The 22,921-nt window shown below is 41.7% G+C and overlaps 1 protein-coding gene across 4 annotated transcripts in view; it reads right to left on the bottom strand.

The window, feature by feature from the left end:
- The window catches only part of tns1a (tensin 1a), a 55,033-nt gene that overhangs the window by 11,318 nt on the left and 20,794 nt on the right, over window positions 1–22,921 (bottom strand). Inside the window, exons 10-18 of one of the 4 annotated variants that reach the window (XM_062414401.1) lie at window positions 19,404–19,516; window positions 19,242–19,302; window positions 19,073–19,148; window positions 18,752–18,896; window positions 17,853–17,918; window positions 17,439–17,564; window positions 3,117–4,802; window positions 1,440–1,603; window positions 898–1,042 (exon numbers count right to left, since the gene is read on the bottom strand). In XM_062414401.1, coding sequence (XP_062270385.1) covers window positions 898–1,042; window positions 1,440–1,603; window positions 3,117–4,802; window positions 17,439–17,564; window positions 17,853–17,918; window positions 18,752–18,896; window positions 19,073–19,148; window positions 19,242–19,302; window positions 19,404–19,516 — 2,582 coding nt within the window. The remainder of the gene's footprint in view (window positions 1–897; window positions 1,043–1,439; window positions 1,604–3,116; window positions 4,803–17,438; window positions 17,565–17,852; window positions 17,919–18,751; window positions 18,897–19,072; window positions 19,149–19,241; window positions 19,303–19,403; window positions 19,517–22,921) is intronic. The other 3 variants (XM_062414403.1, XM_062414402.1, XM_062414404.1) reach the window with 3 other exon arrangements.

Raw genomic sequence — 22,921 nt, 5'->3', positions numbered from 1 at the left:
GATCGTGGTGAGGGAGAGAAAGACTTGGGAGGAAGCTTTGAAGTACTGCAGGAAGCACCACCACGACCTGGCCAGCATAGCGTCGGAGACAGAGATGCTGCTGATTAAGAAAGAGCTGGGTAAAAATGTCACCACGGAGAACATCTGGATCGGTTTGCATTTCTTCCCCGGGAACTGGCTGTGGGTGGACGGGCAGCCAATGAATTACGAGGCCTGGGGTGAAAAAGGCGGGCCTTCATGTCCTAAAGTCAACCTGGAGTGTGGGGCGTTAGGGGTGACAGGAGGGATGCAGAATAACACCAGTACAGGACCTACAGGGAATCACGGAGTCAATATTGGGAGAAGTAATGTGCAGATTAATTCAGGAGGAAATGGTGCAGCTGCAGATGTGACAAAAAGAGTGTGGGTGACTCGTGACTGTGAGGAGAGACACCATTTCCTTTGCTACTAAGAAATGTATTTGAAGTGCCTTTAATTCATTTTAGTTGGTATTTATTCGTTTATTAGCTAACATGCTTCATTTAATCTTTGTATTTAGATTTTTACCTGTTTATTTGTATTTTGCTCTTCCAAGTAATGATTTTGCTTATTATTCAGTTGTTGATTGCTGCTTTTGTTGAGTAGAAGATGTTTTTGTAACTCATCTTCTACCATTTTTTCCCCTATGTTTAAACTATATAAAATAAATACAAAAGAATGACTCTAATTTAAATTAAACATTGGATAAAATAACATTTCTTGGTTTGTTTTTATAATATTCTCATTATGTAATACTGTCTTTTCTAGCTTTTGTGTTCACTTCTTAGACAGTTTGATATAGAATTTTAAAAACAAAAGACAAAAGTGATTAAAACAGGTCAGAGTTTACAGGATTTGCGAGCGGCCCCCTGAACCTACACATGTTGAAGTAAGGAGTCTGTGGTGACACGGGGAAGCTGGGGGTCTGGGGGGAAATCTCACCACCGCCTCCAAAAGTGGGACTGTTGGCAAACCCGTCTGGCTCACTGTCCTCGAACGCCTCCCGGTAGCTGTGCATCGTACCCTGGGAGAGGAGAGAGAGGGGGAGGAGAGAGAGAGAGAGAGAGAGAGAGAGAGAGAGAGAGAGAGAGAGAGAGAGAGAGAGAGAGAGAGACAGAGAGAGAGAGAAAGAGAGAGAGACAGGGCCAAAGAGTAATGTGAGAAGGTTGATAAGTTAAAACATTTTATGGGAAGATACGTACAATTCACAGAGAGATCTTGGAATTCTCACAAAATGAAACTGGACTGATTTACAACACCATTTCAATGATATAAGTACATTTATATTCAAACTTTAATACCTATCCCAGTGTGTCCTTCCCAGAGATATTGAGCTTTTTCATCTCTTTCTTCCATTTGATAATCCTGCACATCCTGACTGACATCTCATCATAATCTGGCTTGATGAGATGATGCTTTACCTCTCTAGGTCTTCCTCCAGGGTTGAGAGCCAGGTTGTTAGCGAAGTCTGGTGAATGCCCCGCCGGCCTGTTGTCATGGCTGCTCTGGTACTGACCCTCGCTGGTGGTCCGACGTCGGCCCGTCTCCTGTGTCACTTCTGGGGTCATTCCCCTAGAGCGTACCCCTGAAACACCCCCCCCAAAAATATTTACTGTGTGGAACTTTCGCATCACTATTGCATTTGGTAAACTGTACCTATTAAGGGAATACGAGAAAAAAGAGCAGTGGGATAGAGCAAATAGAGCAGAAATAGGGACAGGTGAAAGGTCATGATCATAAAATAATTTAAAAGATGGTTGTGAAGCAGTGAAATAAATATTCTACAAATGCTGGGAAGTCAATGAAAAAAAAGAGGAAATTAAAAGCGAGGGAAAGTGGACAAACCAGAGAAGGAATAGGAGCGATGGCGGTCAGATTGTTGAGGTGAAATGCTGTCACTGATGCCTCGAATACGAGCGTTGTACTCTGTTTGTTCCCGAGGGGGGGAGGGGGGGTCAGGGGTGGTGGTGGTGGATAGAGGGCAGGAAGGAGGAAGGTGGAGGAAGAAGGTGAGGGAGTTGCAGAGGAAGAAGCAATGGTGGGAAGGAGTTGTCCATACAGCAGAGTGAACAGCAGAGTGAACAGAATAGGAGAAGGAAAAAAAACAGAACAGAAATGACTCAAATGAAAGTGAAAATTAAAAGATAGCTGCAATGGGAAATAATATTTTATTGGAATGTTGATGATTGTTTTATGTTTAAAATTGATTAAAGTCAGAGCAAAAAACAACAACAACAAAACCTCATGATAAGCTCAACCTCTGATAACCTCTAAAAGGAGGAATATACAACCTTTCTCCACTAGGGGGCACCTGGAAACTTCCATAGAATTTCACATGACAGTAAATATGAATGCAGACAATGCAGGGAAGCTGGAGCCTTCAAACTCTTGTCTATTCTTACTCTCCTCCCATCTCCACTCTCACCAGCACTGCTTTATTTCAGCTACAGGGCTAATTTTATGTGCACAGGTCACTCCTCTGGTGTGGCACCTCATGATGAATTTGTAACCGAAACTGTTGAAAGCTGCACTGCTCACATGTTGTTTGACTCTCTGGGCTAAAGATGCTTCTAGCTGAAGTCAACTCTAAATGCAGTTTGTTCTCCAGTCCAAGTGAAATTTATTTTGATCTGAAACATGCTTTAAACATAATTTCTGCTTTTATTCTCGTCAAAGTAACATCATTGACTGATACTGCACTTGCATGTGGTGATCGTTGTGAAGGTGGTCTCATTCTCATGCAATAATCATAACAGTTGCTGAAAATAAGTTTACTTATTAGCTATGTTGTCTCATGCATGTCATGAACCTCAAATTAACCCTGAACCTCTATTACACATCGTAATTACTCTGAGTCTTCTGTTCAGGGTTAAAAATGTATGTCATTGGTAAAATTGATAAATGAAATAGCAGATCCCCCCCAATTCAGTTAATATCTTATCTATACACTATCTGACAGATAAGGCTGGAAATATAAACACACACAAAGCCTCTAATATGACTGACACATTGGAAATTGACTCATAAAGTTTGTCTGTTAGTTGATTCTTCGCTCCCTCATTCATTCACTCACTTCAGACAATAACGCCAAGTCTTACCAGCGATGCGTTGAGCGACCAGGCCTTCCAAGTTTAGCTGCTCCTCTTCTGCCTCTTCTTCTCTAGGCAAGGAGGAAGATGATGTGTCCTTGGGTTGAGGCGTTAGAGCAGGGAGAGGAGAAGAGGAGGTACTGTAGCCTGGATAAGGGGATGAACCCTGCAGGTCCGGGGAGTATGAAACCCCGCCGCTTGGGTAAGAGTTCACAGGCTTCATTGGTGCCTGCTGGTTGAAATTAGGGGAAGGATCGGCGGGGTAGTGGTGGGGTGCTTGGCGTGTGTGGAGGTAGGGCTCGGGGGTGTGTGTTGGGGTGGTGTTTTGGTGTTGGTAGCCTGCGTTGGTCCTCTGTGGAGAATACGCTGGAGACTCCATTACGGGGCTCTGGTTGGGCAATGTTGACACTCTCCCAGCCGACCGCAGTGGCTGATGAAAGTTGTTGTTGACCGACCCGGAGTTGTTGTAGCCATGGATGGCAGAGTCCCCTTGGTATGAGGGCCTTGCAAGGGTCTGGGAGAAAGGCGCCTGTGATGAATTGAGGTTATTTTCCCCAGGAGGCGCACTGTGGGACTTGGACATGTGGGAGTTGATCGGGTCCAGGTCGAGCATTAGCATGTTGAGTGCCTCAATGGACTGCTCGATGTCCCGCTGTGAAGCTGAGGTGGGGAAATGGGGCAAGCTATGGGTGGACTGAAGAGGAGGCCCAAATGGATCATCCGGGAGGCTATGCTGGTGCCACGTATTGAGACCTCTTTGAACTGCCTCCCGACTACTGGTACTCCTTTCGGGGGCCCTGGGCATCAGTTTAGGGTTGGTCTCAGGGCTGCCAGCTGGTGGGTTCCCAAAGGACTGTGAGCGGTACATCCCTCCTCCGTTCTGGTAGTTGTTATATCCCCCCTGTGGCGATGCAGAGTCTACGCTCCGCTCTTGCATTGCCGTGGGCGTTCGTACTCCGTGCACAGGCATCTCACTAAGCTTATCCCCAAGAACACCTCTCTCAAGGTAGGGACCGTCGTTCTGCCCGCTGACGGGAGTCTCTGATGGATAGTAGAGGTCAGCCGGTGTTCCCTGGCCCTCTAGGGATGAGAGTGTGCCCAAGCTGTCCACACTATTGCCCTCTTGGCTATTAGGGAGCTCGTCGTCAAGAATATCTGTCTCACGCTCCTCTGTCGATGGGGCGCCAACGAGCCTGGTGTGGCCCCCGTTGACGTGGACCTGTGCAGGGACGAGATGTCGGACACCTCCTCCTGGACTGGTGGATGTGGACAGGTAAGCTTGCCGTTGATGAGTAGGTGCCTCGAGGCCGCTCAGAAGCTGATCAAGTTCTCTCTTCTCCTGAGGGCTGAGTGGTGGGTTGGTCACTGGTGGGTTGCTGTGGTTCACACCACCGTGCACGGACTGGCTGTGTTCATCGGTACGGTCAGTCTTGATGGATGCAGTAGAGTTGCCTGAGTCGCTGCTCACGGAGAGGGTGTGGTCGACGGCAGGGAGGGCGGCGTGGCCTGTTACAGGAAGGGTTTGTTCAGTGGTTTGGAGAGGGTGATTGGTGTGCTGCAAAGGGTTCTCTGCATTGGTCAAGGGGTTTTCATGGACTGGGAGACCGTTGATGGTGACCACTCCCTCCAGGGAGTCTTTTTTGCGGACCCGGGCATACAGGCTTCCATCAAGTGGACCTTGGGTGTGAACAACATCTACAAGAAAGAGAAACATAAACTGAAATTATTAAAAGTACTTCCATATTTTCATGTAGTTCCAAGCATAGACACAATTGAATGGATAAGATGGGACAAATATTTTATCCTTTTGTATTGCTTGCTATTCCTTTCAGTGCATAAAGTCTTTGGTTGTTCTTTAATTTCCATACTCATAATATTCTAAACTTAAAAGAACTAAAATCAACATAAATTCAGCTTAATTACGTAATGTCTTCATGAATAGACTGGTTTCATTAGCTCCAATCATCGAGCCATATTTACATTAGACAGGATCACTCACAGCACAAGCACAGTGACCCCCCCCCCCCCCCTTCCTCCTTTGCACACATCTTCTCTGACCCAGAGGTTCAACATGTAGCCCAGCCACCAGCAACACAGCCCCCCAGGCTCTATTAATAGCCAATTTGCAAGGCTAAAGCCCCTGTCACGTTGCGTCACTGCAGGCCCACATGGTCTGACGTGAACCAAGGCGGATCCTGTCCAGCACAGTGAAACAGCTGGTCTGCGTGAGCCAAAGAGAAGAGCAGTGCCAGTTCGAAAGCCCAGAGCTGGACTGGGGGAGGTCGAGCTGTCGTCCTCAAATTGATTTCTGGCTGCTGAATCATGCTGGCAAAGTCAGACTTATATCATTTATGTTGCACAATGCTATGAATCATTCTTTAAAAGGAATGTAACATCATTAATATATGTACTGCAATGGCATTTTATTTGTATCTATTTTCTGGTGAATTTAGCTTCTTGGAAATAGGGCAGGGAATTATTTAATCTGGATTCAAAAATGGAAACAAATTCCTTTGGCTTGGCTATACTTCTGATGTAGAAACAGAAGTAACTTTAGCTATGACAACAGCCTATAAGCTTTCAGAAAGCACTGGATGCCATGCAGTTATGTCTATAAAAAAACCTTATTTTTAAAGTTGAAAACCTCAGTGCATCACTTCTTCCAGATGACAGCAATTCAAATATTAACCATCAGCAACTTTATCATATAAAAATGTATGTATGAAACAGATGTATTTGGGAATCATGGCTGTTTTTACATTTATAGTTCAAAAGAAAACATAGCTAATTTGTGGCCCATGGACACATAAACAAGTACAGTGCTGTAATGCACACAGTAGGATATACAGTATGTACTACAATTAAAGGAAGGCCGGTGGTATATGTTACACACAGCAATTAAACACAACAATGACACATGCAGCTCATTCTCTGGTAGCAGTTACACTCACAGGATGAAAGTAATTCCCGTATCCAGTATACATTTGCAAAGTGATACGGGACATATACATGACCACGGCTGGCTCATATGCGGGATGTTCCAAATTGAGAGACCCCTAGAGACAGATGGTGAATCACTCCGACCACAGCTATTTCAAAACCCATGTCATCAACAACTAACAGGCACAGTAGCAACAAGAATTTGAGAGCAAGCAAGGAAGTTGTAAATACAGTTTTTGTCTGTGGTTGTTTTTTTTTTTTTTACGATAACACAGGGATTAACATTACTAGAATACACAGCAAGGTTTGCTGTAGCATTACATTAAAATGTTTGCATGTAGATCAATGTTTTGTTCGTTTGTGTGAAATTAGACGTCGGTCAAAATCCCTATGCACAAGATTTTGAGAAAAACATTGAATTTAAGAATTTAACATTTAATCCTGGATATTAGATTTTTGTATTTTTAAATGATGTGATTTCCATCTCTAAAATGCTTCAAATCATATTCATAACTCTATATAACAGTTTCAACCATCCTTACCAGTAGATCAACCCTCAGATTTTAAACTTCATTCCTCCAATAAAAAAACACAAAAAAACTCCAAAAAAAGGATGAAATACTTCCTCTTCCGTCAGTTAGTTAAAGTTAAAAAAAAGTCAAATGGTGTCCAGATTATAATCTATACTTAAAGAGATCCTTCAGCAGGCTCTGAGTGACTGAACTTTCTCCCTCTGAGCTTCTCCTCTCACTCTGCCTGTCTTCTCACTGATTCACGTCCTCCCATCAACCAACATGCGCTTGAATGGAGCGAGGCGGAGTTGTACTGCTGCTGCTGCTGCTGCCGCCGAAAGGGGTGAGCTGGCACTCTGAGATGATCTGTGACTGTTCCCGGCAGCAGGGGAGGGACTCCACCACTGCCGCCACCTCCACTCCAGCTGCCTGGGGAGCGACGTCGTTTCACATAAACTACAACTCCCACGCCACACATGTCTACCGCGCTCCTGCCTTCTGACGTCATCAGTGGGGATCCCCTCACTCATTGTTACCCTCACCCTTGAGTATTAACATGTCTTCACTTAGAAGTGAATTTAAGAATAAAGCCAATACACTGCAGAAAAAGTTTAGAGTTTCATTACTTATTAAGGCATTGGGTTACTGTGGTTTACATTTTCCACCAGCGGAGCTCTGTCTTTCACTCTCTCTCTCTCTCTGACCTTTTATAGAATAGGGAATGCCCTTGTTCCCGGTCATAAAAGATGATCTTTGAAGGCTCCGTGGCAAAAACGACTCAAGTTTGCCATGGGTGAGAGTTTTTTCCATCTGCTGGTTAACCCCATTAACCAGAGTTAAATCAGGTGAGCAGACACTGTCATTTGACGAGGTGGAATAAGGAAACTAAAAATGAACAGAGCAACAGTTTTTTGGTAGCAGGGCTCAAGATGTGGCATTGGGGGTCGTTATTATAAATGCATTACCAGGGAGTGTTTAAATATATTTTTGATTTGGTGGCTTACTTTGGTGCCTGCCGCTGCTGATGCTGCCTTTAAAAAGTTTCCAGTGAATCACCGACTTAAAAGACCCACAAACACCAACTTTTACTGATCTTCCAATACCCAGATTCAACATAGGCAACAGGCAGAATGTAAAAATTGGGTAGAAAAACTCATCAAAACATTTATTTAAAATAATGTGATCCTGACCAGGTTATTAGAGGGTCAAGACTTGACATCTACTTGGTCCCAACTTGGGTCCCAACTTTTGTATACATTTAAGATCTGCTGACATTTTACAGACGCTCTGTCGGACGCATGCCAGCAGAATAATGCGGAGACAAAAGTCAGAGGAGTAACTGACTCACGGGTTGAGTATGAATGTTTCCGTAGTGAGTCTCACCTCTTTAAACACCTTCCATGCTAGTCTTTCTCACCATTGAGAGAGAAGAGCCCTGAGAGTTGGGTGTAATCCTCTCAATTTAGAAAAGAACGGAAGTGCCGAACAACGACGGGCATGACAGAAATGTACAAACAAGGTTCAGAGGACTTTAACCTCAACATTTGACCGACTGTACATTCAAGGCATGTGCGTTTTTACATTTAAAGAAATGTACACTCAAGGAGATGTCATATATATGATGCTTTCTGTGTCAAAAGGGATTATTTTATCTTTAAAGTTTTTTGTAAGTTTTAGCCCATTAATGTTATGAAACCTTTTAAAGTCTTCAAAAGACTTTTATATTTGCCACTATTATATAGGTTTCTACATATCCTCTCTTTGATTTGCTTTTGAAATATGAACACATTGATGCAGATACCATCCAAATATGATCTGAACAGCGGAGCTCCAGCCTGGGATTAAGTCCAGAGACCATGATTCTGAGTGCCACAAACAACTAGCTCGCCATCTGAATAGAACAAATAGCTTTCGTCTGGTGTCAATAAATAGCGGCAGCAGACCTCAAATTAGATCAGTTGAGTCACCATGGCTTGGCTAAGACAAATACCTAACAATTTGTCCCCTACTGTGGTAAATGACTGTAGCATGCCATTCACAGTACTTCAAAGGACAACTCATTTATATGCACATGCATTCAATAGAATCCAATTCCGGTTAGAGTAGTATTTACACACCTTTTTCCCTTTAAAATAAACTTTTAAATATTTTTTTAAACTTACAATTTAAACTAAAAGGCTGATTAAATTTAGCATGTATACTGGTCCTTTCATCAATTCACCATTACTCTTTCTCTCTCACGCTTACACAGACCTACACCTGTCCATTCTCTATATTCTCTCATGTGACAGGTGCTTTCCTCTCTTGTGAAAGTGCCAGAGGCATTGCTCATGCAGTGCTATACACATTAACACACACGTACACACACGTACAAACACACGCAACACCTGCCTCTTGGCTGTATTCTCTGAAGTGTTCACTTAAGTGTCTCATTGCCACATTGCAGCCTTGGAAGCCATTAAAAAGCCATTTAAACACCTGTGGCCAGTGGTTTATTATAAATAGACAATGTGCTACAACCCCCGTTATTGCTGTATCAAATAGACCAGTTGGGAAGCGGATTATATTCCATAGATATAGTTAGTACATCTGAGATTAACAAACACAGTCCATTTGTCAACAAAGCAATAAAGCCATGTGAACATGTGCGCTAAGCCATTTTTGGTGCTGGACGCTGTTGCTAAATGTTTTTCAAAGCACTGATAATTTCTGTTCTTCCTACATACGTAATATTTGTTCATCTGCAAAACATTTTAGAGTATATTTCTATGCAGATGATACAGTTGTATATATGGTATATGGTATTTTTTCAATTCATCGCATTAACCAATATAAAAGCAGATTTCCTACACATGGCTCTCTAAATTGTTTTTAAAGGGTAATAAATAACAGAGGTTAGTTAAGTTTGTATGATCTATTATGATCATAAAGTTGCGAATTCATGAAGGGAGTGATATATCACCAAAAATATATATTTTTTTGGCAGTTGGATTTTTCCTTCAGATTCTCTTATCGGCTACTCTAGAAGTTTCCAGTGGTGGTGGAAACTTAAATATGGGCTTGACTCTCTTAGAGGGGACAAGATGACCTTATAAAAAAAGCCAAACCCACTGTTACAAAAGGCACACATATAAATATAGAAACACACCTAACTTTTAAGTGCATGAATAAACAGAACCATATGGTGGGCCTCTCACCTACTTAGCAGAGACAGATATACAATTATAGTTTTATTGGATTTGGTGTATGATTTCATGCATGTTTATAAATGCCCTGTATACACGCACACAAAGATCTACAGTAAGGGCTATATAGAGTGGGACGCTGACCTTTGCTAGAATGGTCTCTTCAGATTTTGGAGTAGGTTTTTGGGTTAGAAGGGTGTGTGTGTGTGAGATAGAGTAGTAAAACTGTGAGGTTTGGAAAAGTAAGGAGGGAACCCAGACAACAAAGATGAAAAGACACATTTGTTTCCAAAGCTCATCACAGACAAACTTAATTTTAAATTTAAACTTTAATGATCAGGATGAGTGGCTGGTGACCTGCAAAAATATTCCTCCAAAGAAAAGACATTCTCAGTTTCCAGAAAAAAGGAAGATTATCCTGCTACTATCATGAAATGGATACATGATCAAAAATGGTATTCAAACAATCAAAGTTGAACTGGAAACAAGAAATGATCAAAGTTAGTTCTATGGTTTTTGGGATGCTGGTTTGATGGTGACCAAGTTAATGCATACATTACTCAAACTACTTATTTAAGATCTCATAAAAAGTTGACCAACATCAGAGTAGAGTTTTAGTCTTTGGAAGAGATAAAAGATTTCCATCATTGCACAATATCCCCAGATACATTTCTCTTCAATCTATTATCTTAACTAAATCCATCTTATTTCCACATAGGCATTCATTCAAGTAAAACTACAGAAACAAGTGTTATTACATTGGCTTGTTTCACATTTATCTTAAAGCAAAAAAACAATTTAACATTGCAGTCCAGATGAAATGGCTTTATATGGATTTGTTTCTGTGTATGTGACCACATTAACCTAAGTAACTTTGTCTTGCTGTATATTTGTGTTTTAAAGACCCTTTCATCATGTGACACGCACTTCTTTTTATCACTTGGTTACTCGTCTACAATTATACACACTGACATTCAGAGGCAGGCGTAAACATGCACAAACATCCACACACAAACACAGTGATGTCAGCGTGCCATTGGGGATCTCACAGCAGGATGAGACATTCACCTTCACGGCTTCCATATCACTGTGACGACGGCCAGTCTGCATGCCAGCGACGGGTGACTGGGTTTGACTGACTTGTCCTAAAGACCTGGTTGTGTGTGTGTGGATGTGTGTGTGTGTGTATGAGTGTGTCAGGCGCAGGAAGTCACTGATACGTTAGTGTGGAGATCAACCTTTTCCTACAATTCCAGATGTTTCTCTCTTGCAAATTCCTGACAAAAATACAACTAAATTTATACTTTTCTCAGACCTTTAAATTGCAGAACAGCGTGAGAAAGGAAGAGCGACAACCTCATAAGAGATGATGTTGACAGTTCATCAGTGAAAAAGGTGTCATGGTTGGTGTATTGGTGACTGGCACAAGGAAAACTGTCGCGGTTTTATATTTGCCGTGTCTGCCTCTCGCTCCGTCCATCACTCAGTGTCCAGCTGTCAGAGTTTGAGGTATCGTGACGTGACTGTATCAATGTCTGTCTTCAAGATTGCTTTCAGGGTGATGTCATCCATCCGCCTGTCTGTCATATGAGTGACTGTCATAAAAAGCTATCTATTGGACTGTCTGTATATCTGACAGACAACCGGCTACGGTCCACGTATGATGCACGTCGTCTTTATTTCTTTGCAAGAGACGAGATGTCAAATCAAGCCGCAGATTGGGATCTGTAGAATAGGTTTTAGGGGACTTGTGGTTTGGCTAATGTGCCCTATTTACTTTCTACATGTTAGTGAAAGTAAAATGATCTTAAGTCTTCAAGTATCCATTTTGTGGTTACTTTAACTCAAAACACTCTGGTTCTTTGGTCACAGCATTTGAGGTTAAAGGCACCCTGAGTCGTTTTTAACCACTAGTAGTGCTATGGAGTAATGTTTAAACAAGCGGTTCCCCAATTTGTTTGTATTGGGCACACGCACAAGGACGCAGGAGGCACAATACACATTCCCTGCTGTTTGTTTCCACTGGCTGACGGTCGATAGCGGTAACATGCAAACACGCTGGTAAACATTGCATGATTTAAAATCTTCCAGAAAGCGGTTTTTGCGAATGTTTGTTTCAATGTTTGATGAGGACATAACTTTTCTTTGTTTACAAGAACATTCCATTGAGATCATTTCTTTATTTTACATCAACTTTTTAAAAAAAATGTCTTGCGGATATATCTGTAGACTTTTCGGTGCACCAAAACACATTACGCCTGCTCCCACGTGCTGCTTCTGAATTAGTTGAAATTAACGCCGTCCTTTTGATGAGCTAAGGCCCCATCTTTACTCTTCAGGGGCAACAATCTGTAAGAGCAGGAACTGTGCAAATAGTCAAACCACTTCATCCTCACAGAAAGAATACCGTTACAAAATATTGCTATCAGCAGTTTCAGGCCAAAAATGTCACTTTTGAATAGCTGTCAAATTCTCCATCTTTGAATATGAGCAATATAAAACTGCCAGTGTGTCATGATGTTGCCTCAGACATAAAAAGAGGACCAATAGGATCACATGAGGGTAAACTACTGGTCTGCATGTCTGCCTCTGCATGTCTATCTGTCTACTGACTGGCGGTTGGTTGTCTGTGCATCTGTCTCTGGCTCACACGGCTCAGTAGCTGTCATAAAAGTGCATGTGGCTACCGTCTACATGGATGCCAGTCTGTCATCTCTCTCTGTGTGAGAGCTTCGGGGTGCCATGTTTAACTCTTAGAGACAGAAATCTTTTACCCACTGTGAGTGCTGTGTTTCCTCTGTGTGCAAATGAGGGGCAATAACAATCTAAAGCATATAAGTGTGCATGTGTTGATACTGTACAGCTTTTAAACAGCACAAAAAAGGAGGAATGTGAGGTTACAAATGCAAAATCAAGAAAATGCAGAAAGCAGCTGTGCTGTGTGTGAACATCGGGTAAACTTATCTAATTTTCATCAAAATAATAGACACATTATAGAAAAAGAGAAAGAGAAAGTGAGCAGATCTTGAAGACAGAAGGAGAGACGGAGAGGAATCCATATGGAGACATCGCTGCAGACAGTAGGAGAAAGGAGGCATTAAGAGATGACGACAGGCTCAGCAGGGTTTCCAGAGCTTGGATTTGAACCTGCTACTACAGCTCACCGTGCTGTCAGCAAGAGGTCTAACTAGAAGCATTATGTGCTCATGCAAGACACACACAGGGCGCTTTTCAAACACACGACTGCTCTCCATTTCTGCAGATTTAGGGTGCTTCAGAAAATCAATTCAAAAACAGCTGCAACATTTTAACTTCACCCGACTGTAAAACAAATGATGATCTTATTTAAAAATGCTCTAAATCTTAGATGTAAAGCAAATATTTTGTCAGACGGTGACATAAATCGTCTGCTCTCTCGTAATTTGTGCCAGAGGATGCCACGTTTTTCAGTCATATCTCATTTTGGAGTGTCCACTTCACTTCACGTCACATGAATGGAAACTTGCCTTGCAGCACCCACAAAACATACACAAGTACCTCAAATATTTGCACATAAGCAAACAAAAAGTTGCACATTTTCAAATACTGACTCCAGAACACTTTGTCAAACAAATCCTACAGTCCATTCAATATATTTCAGTCCGTGCTCTCTAGTGTAGTCACCAACCAAGGTCCTTAATAGTTTTGGTGTACCCAAATTGCAGCCCGCTTATAAAATGTTCCACACACAAATTGCTCGCTCCATGACTCATTTTGCCATATAGGTGCCAAACACACAGGATGCAACCATGTTGACATGGAAACGCAATAAACAGACAAACAGACTCTCGAGTCTGTGGAACCAAGTCTCTCAAATCTGAAGACACAAGTTGTACTCTTGTCATTTCATCTGACCGAAAGAGGAAACAGCATTTAAAAAGAATAAAACTTGCATAAATTTGACAGGGAACATTTATCAAATGTTGCACACATAACTCATTTTGTTATTCCTTTTGCATGATTTGAAAATATTTGAATTGACTGTATGTTACAGGCAGATACACATCACCATTTCAACTTGACAGAGGTTTCTTTCTAACTTGTAAAGAAAGCTGCTGGTTGTAGTTCTAGGGCCTTAAAGTACTCACCAACCAATGCTGTTGAGCTGCTCTCCTCTCCTCAATTTTACTTCATTCCTTATTCTCTCCTTCTATTTCCTCTTTTCTTCATTCAAATTTCATTAATGTACAAAAAAAAGACTTTACTTGCTGTCGGAAAACTGCAAAAGTCTAGTCTTCTCTGCCTCTTTTACACTCTCTGTGCCTGCTTGCGTCTCTATCTCTGTCTCTCTGTCCGTCTCTATCCAGCTATTCCAGACATGTTTCAGGGCTCGGCCCCAGCCAAATATGGGAGGAGGGCGGTAAACAAGGAAGACAAGCCTGCGCTGTCACTGGGCCTGCTGCCCTACTGTACACCACACACAGACAGTGGAACACACACACACACACACACACAATCTTTGTTGTTTTATACCACATAGCACATCTCAGTTTGTGCCAAAAAAACAGATATCCTGCTAAACCGGAGGCTGCACTCTTGCTACTGTCTTAAAATAAACAATATTCTGATGTTAAAAGTATACATGTGTCACCTTTTAAAAGGATTTTTTTTTCATAGTTGTGCAGTAGCTCTACGGCTGCTCTGTGGCCCAAACCGTGGCCTTCTGACCGGTTTGACCTCGGGGGTCGTCAGCTGCCAGACCACAGGGCTATTAGTGGAGGAAAGGCAAGCCGACAAACACAAGGTGCGCTGCATGCACACACTCACACACGCCACATAAAAGCCTGCAAAGACCAACACACACGTTAAAAACTTATAGGCATGCTCATATAGGAAAAAGAAAACACTGCTGCACACATACATTTACATGCATTCTCATCTCAACAGCTGCTTAAGTGCAACTCTCATCACAAATACCTGCTGTTAAAGGAAGCTAAGGGACGCCTCCCCTCACGTTCCCCATCAGTATGAAACACACACAACCCCTAAGCTTCCTAATCCTGGTCGACCCTTTTAAGACACCTATCTTTCACTGAGCCCTTTCAACTCTGTTTCCAAGGTTGCTGTTAAAAATGGCGTCAGGAGGAGTCAAGATGAATCCCAGACGCATCCAGACATCAACGCCCTAGGGTGAAATATTCGTTTAACAGTCGGACAAATAAACAAGTCTGGATTCTTTAAATGACACCTGATGAGTGACTAGCGTTCACTGTACTGCAGTGTGTAAAAATAGTCTATTCTCTCATGCAGGATCTGTGTGTGGTCACCTGGGTCTGCCAACTCAAATGCATTTTACACCTAATTAACATTCTCACAATACATTTTAAGAATAATTTGTGTATTTTTACCCCCTTAATGACACCTTTAATCTCTTTTTGGCTACTTGTCATCCCATTGTTTTATCGTCCAAAAACAAGCAAGATCTACTTTATTCTTTGTCTTTGTAAAAACAGAAAACTTAACATTTGGATTCTCGTGTCCAAGTGTAAGAGCAAGCGGTGCAATTAGATGAATTAATAAACCGGCCGAGAGGTTGAGTGCTGCGAAACGCCGCCGCCAATTCAATCAGGATCAAACTTGCAATCCTGGCGATTCCCGCTGACCTTCTTGCAACGCAGCAATTACCACAACGGTTCTCTGGGGGAAGTTCATAAGAATGAAATGGCTCGTGGGAAGCCATAAAAAAAAAAAAAAAAAAAATCCCATATATAAAGTGGATGCGGCACCACAATGGCTGCCAACTTCTGACTCAATTGTGGGCGAGTGCGTCCTCCTGTTTGTGCAAGTTTCTCAGATTAACAGCAGTAATCATCGCTCTCATCATCGCTGAGAGGTTCCAAGGGACTACTGCAAGACTGTCAGTTATCCTAAGTGGCTCCACTATTTCTTGCCAACTCTGAGACTGAATATTTTATGATATCATCCACTTATAATGTTCAGTATATCCTAGAAATACACTGCTTTGTTATGTATCCACTTAAATTCAACTTGGTTTGTCTACTTCTCTTTGCTTAGAGATTTTTCATCATTTCTCTCATTCACAAACGACATAAAGAAAGTTAGATTGGGGCCGGACTGTTATCTCAAATTACAAAAATGCAAAGAATGCCAAATATTTGTTGTTGTGGTAGTCTGTGACCGTGTGAATTTACTGATATAACTATACATATAAACTTGACTTTGTGATGTTGCTGTCGGTAGAAAACTTAGGATGTCTGTCTCTTCTGTATGGATTTCTCTCTGCATAAAAGTTGTTGAAATGTTGTGCAAAAGAAGTCTTTATTCTTAAACTTACTTATTCTATACACCTAAAAATATACTTCTGATGTTTTAAGACATTTGGAAAACATTTCTATTGAAGAAACATCTCTGCATGATGTTATGTTTTCCATCTTTGGCCTGTAATCCACTGGGATAAAAAAATATCCAAACATCAATTAAAAAAAAAAGTACATGCAGTACAATTTGTGGGATTCAACAAAGAGAAGATGAAAGCAACATTTTGTATTTTTGGGTGTTTGATATTCATTTAATGCACTGATCAAATCACAGTTGAATAGGAAGGAGGGAATACATTACACACAGTGCCTAAATTACAGACTCCTGGCACAGAAGCAAAAGCAAGCAGCGGATGGAAGTGGGTTTGGGTGCTTGTTGGACTTGAGTTTGGTGGTGTTTCAAGTTACAACCCCCCCCCCTAGGGAGGGGGCAGTCAGTAGCAGGGCGACTGACGCCCCCCTATTTCTGCAGCAGCTATTTAAAGGCCTAATTGACAGGCTGGGGGTGTGTGTGTGGAGTGATTGTGGGGGGGGGGTGCAGCTCAGAGAAACCGGGCTGAGAGGTGGGGACGTGGTTGAAGCGTCGTCTCTGCTGTGGAATGCAGAGTGGATCAAAGCAAGTGATATTGATCTGTGGTGACAACGGAAATTTTGATTTATGGGGTCTGACTTTTAGTTATTGGGTCAAACTTATATAAGTGAAACTAAATGTTGCATTTTGTATCTGAATCACAACATTTTTTTATTAGTATTTTCTGTATTTGAGGATCTTTTTTTTTGTTTTCAGGAATATGGATGGTGTTACAGGATTTTACCAGGATTTGTTATTATCAACAAATCCTGTGAAAACACCACAACAAATATAGAGCTAGAGCCAGCTGCTGTTGGCTTAGCATCTCATGGTGATGACAAGACGCCAGGAGGTCACTGTGCTTTGACGACATAAGCATGCACAAAATATCCAGTAAAACCTCAAACAGCTGTTTTTAAACCCTCTTTTTTATGGATTAAATAAACAACAATGTAGTTTACAGCCTGTAGTATCATTTAATAATTAAAATATGACTAAAAGAACAATGTTTCAACCATCCTGATCTCTGACCTACACTGTTAGGAGTCATCTGGAGTCCCTTTCTTTAACATAACAAGCTACAATCTAAACAGTGTGAGGTCTCACAGACTGTGTTCCCTTTGATGTGAGTTCATCCTGAGGAGAAAATCAAACTGCCAAAGCAGCAAACCATGGATGAGTGGAGACAACCTATCCATCAAACTCTGTGTGTGTGTGTGTGTGTGTGTGTGTGTGTGTGTGTGTGTGTGTGTGTGTGTGTGTGTGTGTGTGTGTGTGTGTATGAGAGTGTGTTTGTGTGGACGTACTGTGCTCGTCGTCCACAGTGTCCTCGCAGCGGTGGGGGAAGTTGTCGTACGAGTCCCATCGGATAAGACTGTCCTGGGTGTTGTAGTCCACAGAGACACTTGGCCCATTCTCCAAGTGGCCCAGGCCTGAGGAACACATTGCATGATGGGTAACGGAGACCTCACACAGGGTGCATTGGCTGTCACATCAAATGGAGGAGCATATGCATACGAAATGTCACTCCAAACACAAACTGGGGAAAAAGCATTCATTTGGCACTGATTGTATGAATTGAGAACAAATGAAGGAAAATCAACCATAGTGGCCAACACATACATCACATCTGTTGAGTCACAAGTTGTTGAGTTATAAAAATTGATTTTTAATATTCTAACGACCATTTTCCCCTTTTCAGTTAAGAAGAAATGGATTACCTTTGATTTTTTCTGGTGCATATGAGAAAACAAACTCCACCTTGCCATACTCTGGGAATCTCTCATCTGTACAGAGACACACAATATACAAATTATGTTTTTTTTGTAAAATAACAAACATAAAAGCACACAAGCACAATGTGTGGGTCAAAGCTGATGTGTTTAAACCTGCTCGAAGCATCACAGCAAATTCCAAAAAACACAGACCAACGAATACAAGTGAAAACCAAAAAAAAAAGAAAAAAATCAATAACACAAAAAGCAGTGTAAAAATATAAGTTGCAGTGCAAGCATTCTGCTTTTTTTGTGTGTTATCATTTTTGGTTACTTTTTTTTGGTTTGGTTTATCTCTATTATAATAAGCTGCTATTAGCTCCCATTTCTCTTCCTTTTTACATTAGTGTAAATGAATGCTGAACTGCTTTCACCACCAGAGGACCCCATTCACAATAAAACTGTGGTGAACAGAGTCCTCTTGCAGCAGCAGGAAGCAAGATAGCGTTGATGCTGGAAACCAAAAAATCCCAGTGAAAAGCAGTTTAAAGCAAATAACAACCAAAAACAAACAGCCTTATGTACATTTCTGTGATTATCAACTTATATATCTATGTGAATTCCACTGTTACTCTGAGTAGGTTAAACACACACACTCGACCCAGGTCTTGGTAACACACACTCACAGGAAAGAGTACACACACATTTATAAATACACACAGCAATGTCACAACTATTGAGTCCAAAATTGCGATTAGAGACGACATCTTAATTAGACTCGTCCCTGAGATACATCTATCTTCTTGTTTTGTTACTTTAGCTTTGACTCTGGTTCTGCTTATGACATAAAACAAATCACTGTCAAATACTGCAACACAGACACATATATAGGAAAACACACCCACCCGGAGAGCCGTTACCTTTGAAGGTCTCGTCGAGCTCGTTCTTCCCGAAAACCACTCCGAGGTCGTGGATGGCGCAGGTGTGGAACTGCACCCTGAACATCACGTCTCTGGTGGGGTTTCTGTACCTCTTGTGGTAACACTTCAGCTGCAATGAGCAAGAAAAGATCGATACATTAGTCAGTATATCAATCAGTCAGGTGAAATCTGTGAATTCTTGTGGGAGCATCTACTTGATGTTTGACCGATTGATGTGGAATAAGCTACAATTTCTAAAATCCAGACTGACAGGAAGTTCAGCTAATATTCTCCTTGAAATCTTACCAAGATGTCTCCCTTTAGAAGCAGGCCGGGTTCGATGGTGATGCAGATACTTGTGTTGCTGTCTCCTTGCACGTTGCTGTGGTGATAAACAATAATACAATACATTTCAGTAGCCTGGATTCACACACTCAAACATGCAAAACCAATAAAGGAATAAAGGTTTCCATACTATATCCCTGATGTATAGACAGGTTGCATTGCCTGGTAGATCTTCAGGAAAGGACGGCAGCCTGTGGAGGGAAATAAACAAGAGAGTTGACTTCATGTTTTTTTAAAGAGAACCAGCAAAAACTGAGTTCTTTCTCCATATTAGGCAGAGGCAGACACTCACCTCCTTTGGACTCAAAGTTCGGTATGCCGTGCATTATGACGTGATGCAGGAACAGAGGCTTGTTGTTGATTTTTATGTGTCCCGACAAGAGGCCGTTGAAGTATCGCACATACCTGCACGGAAAAAGAGAGGTAGAAACTGAGTGCAGCCTTCATCCTTCATGAAGGAAAACAGCTTTAAAAATCAAGAACGGTCCAAGCTCTGTCCTGTAATGTGCACAAATATGAAAAAAGGAAACATTTTCTGTGCTGTGTCATCTTTCTACTTCTGAACCTGCATTAACTGGTTTTCTGGACACACTTGGAGGCAGTTGAAACCTCATCACCTTTTAAATTGATATATTTAAGCAAACAGTTACAAAGCAACATTATCATCCATTTGGATGTTTCTGTAAATGTCCAGTATTCACTCTCTTTTAGCTATTTTTTTTGAGGGAAATCTGTTTTTTAGCTGCTAAATGCTCCGCTATTTTCACCAGATATTTGCTAACTGTGTCTGTTTGAAGTTTAGTGTTGAGCAGGTAATATGTAGTGGATTTTTCAAGCTTTTTCTCTGAGAAAAGCTAGCTGCTGTAGCCAAATACGACACTATGAGAGCCTGGAGAGTGAAGCAAAACACTAAAGTTGCAGCTGGACAGCTACACAATGAGCAGCTTACTCAGCAAATTTCATAGTAAACTGGCCTTTACACTTCTGTACAAGCACATAGTAAGAAATATCCACGGTGAATTCAGAGATGGCAGCGCTGGATTAAAGGTTTTAGGAATTAGTGAATATCATCACTAAATTCCTCGGCAAACAAACAAACATGCTGACATTCAGGCACTGTGTCACCTCTTAGCATGTCAGGACCTTCTGTCTTGATTACAGACCGGCTCCTGGCTGAACAAACCCTCATCCTGTGTGGTTCACCTTTACCACCCAGCCGGAGCTGAATTCCACTCCGACTATAAAACAGCTTTTATCCACTACGGCAAATGTCAGAGTGAATTGGTGTGTACAGAGGCCAGTTGGGGGTCTGTTGAGTTAGTGCGGTCTGGTTGTTAATGATGATAATGATGATGGTACCGAACGTAACCTTGACCGCGGGGTCGCCACATGCAGACACCCCCCTTGCTCTGCTGTCAGTGGCCAGATGGTTTAGCCTCTCTGAAATTCAATTAGACGGAGCGGGAGACTCCACGGAAGCAGCGCTGAGAGGAGGAAGGGGCTCATAGCTACAGTATGTGTGTGTAGTGCGATATCACTGGTAATTATGTTGTGTATTTTATAATAATGAATTAAAATGTCTTGTATTACAGGTGTTAAACATGCAGTATTGTACATTGTGTTTGCATGTTAATTGAACACAGCAAAGATGATTGTATTGTCTATTTCAGGCTGCTGAAAATTAAGCCAACAAATAGAAAAATCATGCACGTATGTTTACATTTAAATATTGTGTACATTTCTAGCTTAAAGGCTACAAACCATTAAATGTATATTCAGGGAAGGGTTCAACAACATTATGCAACCAGAGATGCAGCCCCATTTGTAACTCTAGTGGTATTTACTCAACTTTCATGAGTGGTTTTCTCTGTTCCCACATAATGTGGTGTTCTTATCTGTCTTTTTTAATATTGGGTTTTCTGGGTGAAGTGGATGAATTTATTTTAATGATGGTTGTTGAAAAAAAAAAAAACCTCAAAAAGACATTTTGTTCCTTTACTCCTCTATGGTCAGATTTCTACTATTCTATTTTTTCTGCTAGTTTCTTCTCCGTCACTTCTGCTTTTCCACGTCATCAAACTCCTTATAATGACAATTCTGACATCACCATCACACTTGACCAATGATCTTTCTGCTTGTGTTCCTCAATCCAATCAGACTCTGGATGCTGTTATTTAAATATCATTTCAATTCTGTCTATCGGACCTACTGTTGCATCCCACCTCCTCCCCATCACCACCATGACCTCCAGGTTGTTGCGTCTCTCCTGTCTTCAAGTCTCTGTTTGCTAACTTCAATAGATTTAGTTTGACACTTCCAATTGATTTCTCCCCTCTGGAATTGCAGATGGAAACAATACTTTGATGTTGCGTCTACACTGTCAGAAATAAAACAGTAAGAACACTTCCTGAAAGCAGCAAGTTACTGCTTTAAAAAAAAAAAAGAAATAAATACAAATCTTTCCATCAACCATTCTCACATTCTCGCTTTGTTGCAATAGTAGCTTTTTCACTTCATAAAACATGTTTTTTTCTCCAATACTTTAGTGGAAATCACCCAGACATGCAAACGAAAAACAGCCCAGCTTGAGACTGTCTGGCCTCGAGTGTGCAGTCACACCAAAGATCTGACACTATTTTAACTTTGACGTGTGACAAAAAAGCTGCAGAGGAGGAAGTGCATGCCAGGCATTTTGTTATCGTTATTCCTGGAATCTCCATTCACATTTTCTCGAGCGACTACACAAAGCACACAGAAACATGTCACTGGAGTCTCGCTTAAAACAAGAAACTCCCGTCATGTTTTTGCCATAAATCAGTTCCTCCTGTTCTGACCCAGTGCCGGGGCGGCCGATCCTCTCAGCGAGGGTTTCGGTTTGTTTAACTGTTTCAGTGCCAGCGCTTTCGTTTAATGACACCGAAGCGCTGCACGTAACACCTTTATTCCAAACATTTACGAGCTTTTATGGCAGCAGCAGACGGAGCTCATCTCCTACTCCTGATGTTAATGTCACACATTCCACACCATAATACTGGCAGACTCCAGGGGCAGAGATAATTATATCCGAAGCAGGAAATAGCAGTGGGGCAGAGGGCAAGCCTATAGACCTGTTAGAGAATGGCTGGCTGCCTAATTCACTAGCTGAAATGAAGTGGTGTTAAGTCCCCCTGGTGTTTCTTCTGTTTCATCGTTTATTCCCTGTAACCTTTTTTTCCTGCTCCTTTCCAAGAAGCGCTCGGATCAAGATTCCTCTCTCCGCAGGTGAAGAAAAGAGATGGTGAAGGGGTCAAGCCTTTAAGCAGTTAACTCTGTCTGTCTAATAACACAGAGGAAGCTAATAATATGCTTGGAAGAGATTTATGACTTGGAGGATGTCTCAGAAGACAGTCCCTGAGAGTGAGTCTATTCATGAAAAAAATTGCTCAAATACTTTAAAACCACTCTTGATTGGTTTGGCCCACTCTGGTTTGGAATTTACTCCCCTGTTTTGCTCTGTATTCATGGAAAGGACATTATCTCGAAACACGCAGTGCTAAAAGTGGAGAAGAATTGGAGGAAAATATGTGCTGATACGCTCAGAAGGCAGGAATGAGCTGCCACCAAGCCTCCCCAGAGACACCAGTGGAATCTCTCACACAGACAAGACAGATCGCCTCTCTCTCCGTGCCATAACATTTTCTCACAATTATCCCAATTAAAACTAAATTGCAGATAAACTGGAAAGAAAAAAAAAAGGGGAAGAATTTCCTGTGAAATTAAACGTGATAGACACAACAAACCCAACGAATCGTTAAGTACGTTTCGTGTGTG

This window comes from Scomber scombrus, chromosome 24 (assembly GCF_963691925.1).
Source record: "Scomber scombrus chromosome 24, fScoSco1.1, whole genome shotgun sequence".
Taxonomy (NCBI): domain Eukaryota; kingdom Metazoa; phylum Chordata; class Actinopteri; order Scombriformes; family Scombridae; genus Scomber; species Scomber scombrus.
This window is presented reverse-complemented; position numbering and strand designations above follow the sequence as displayed.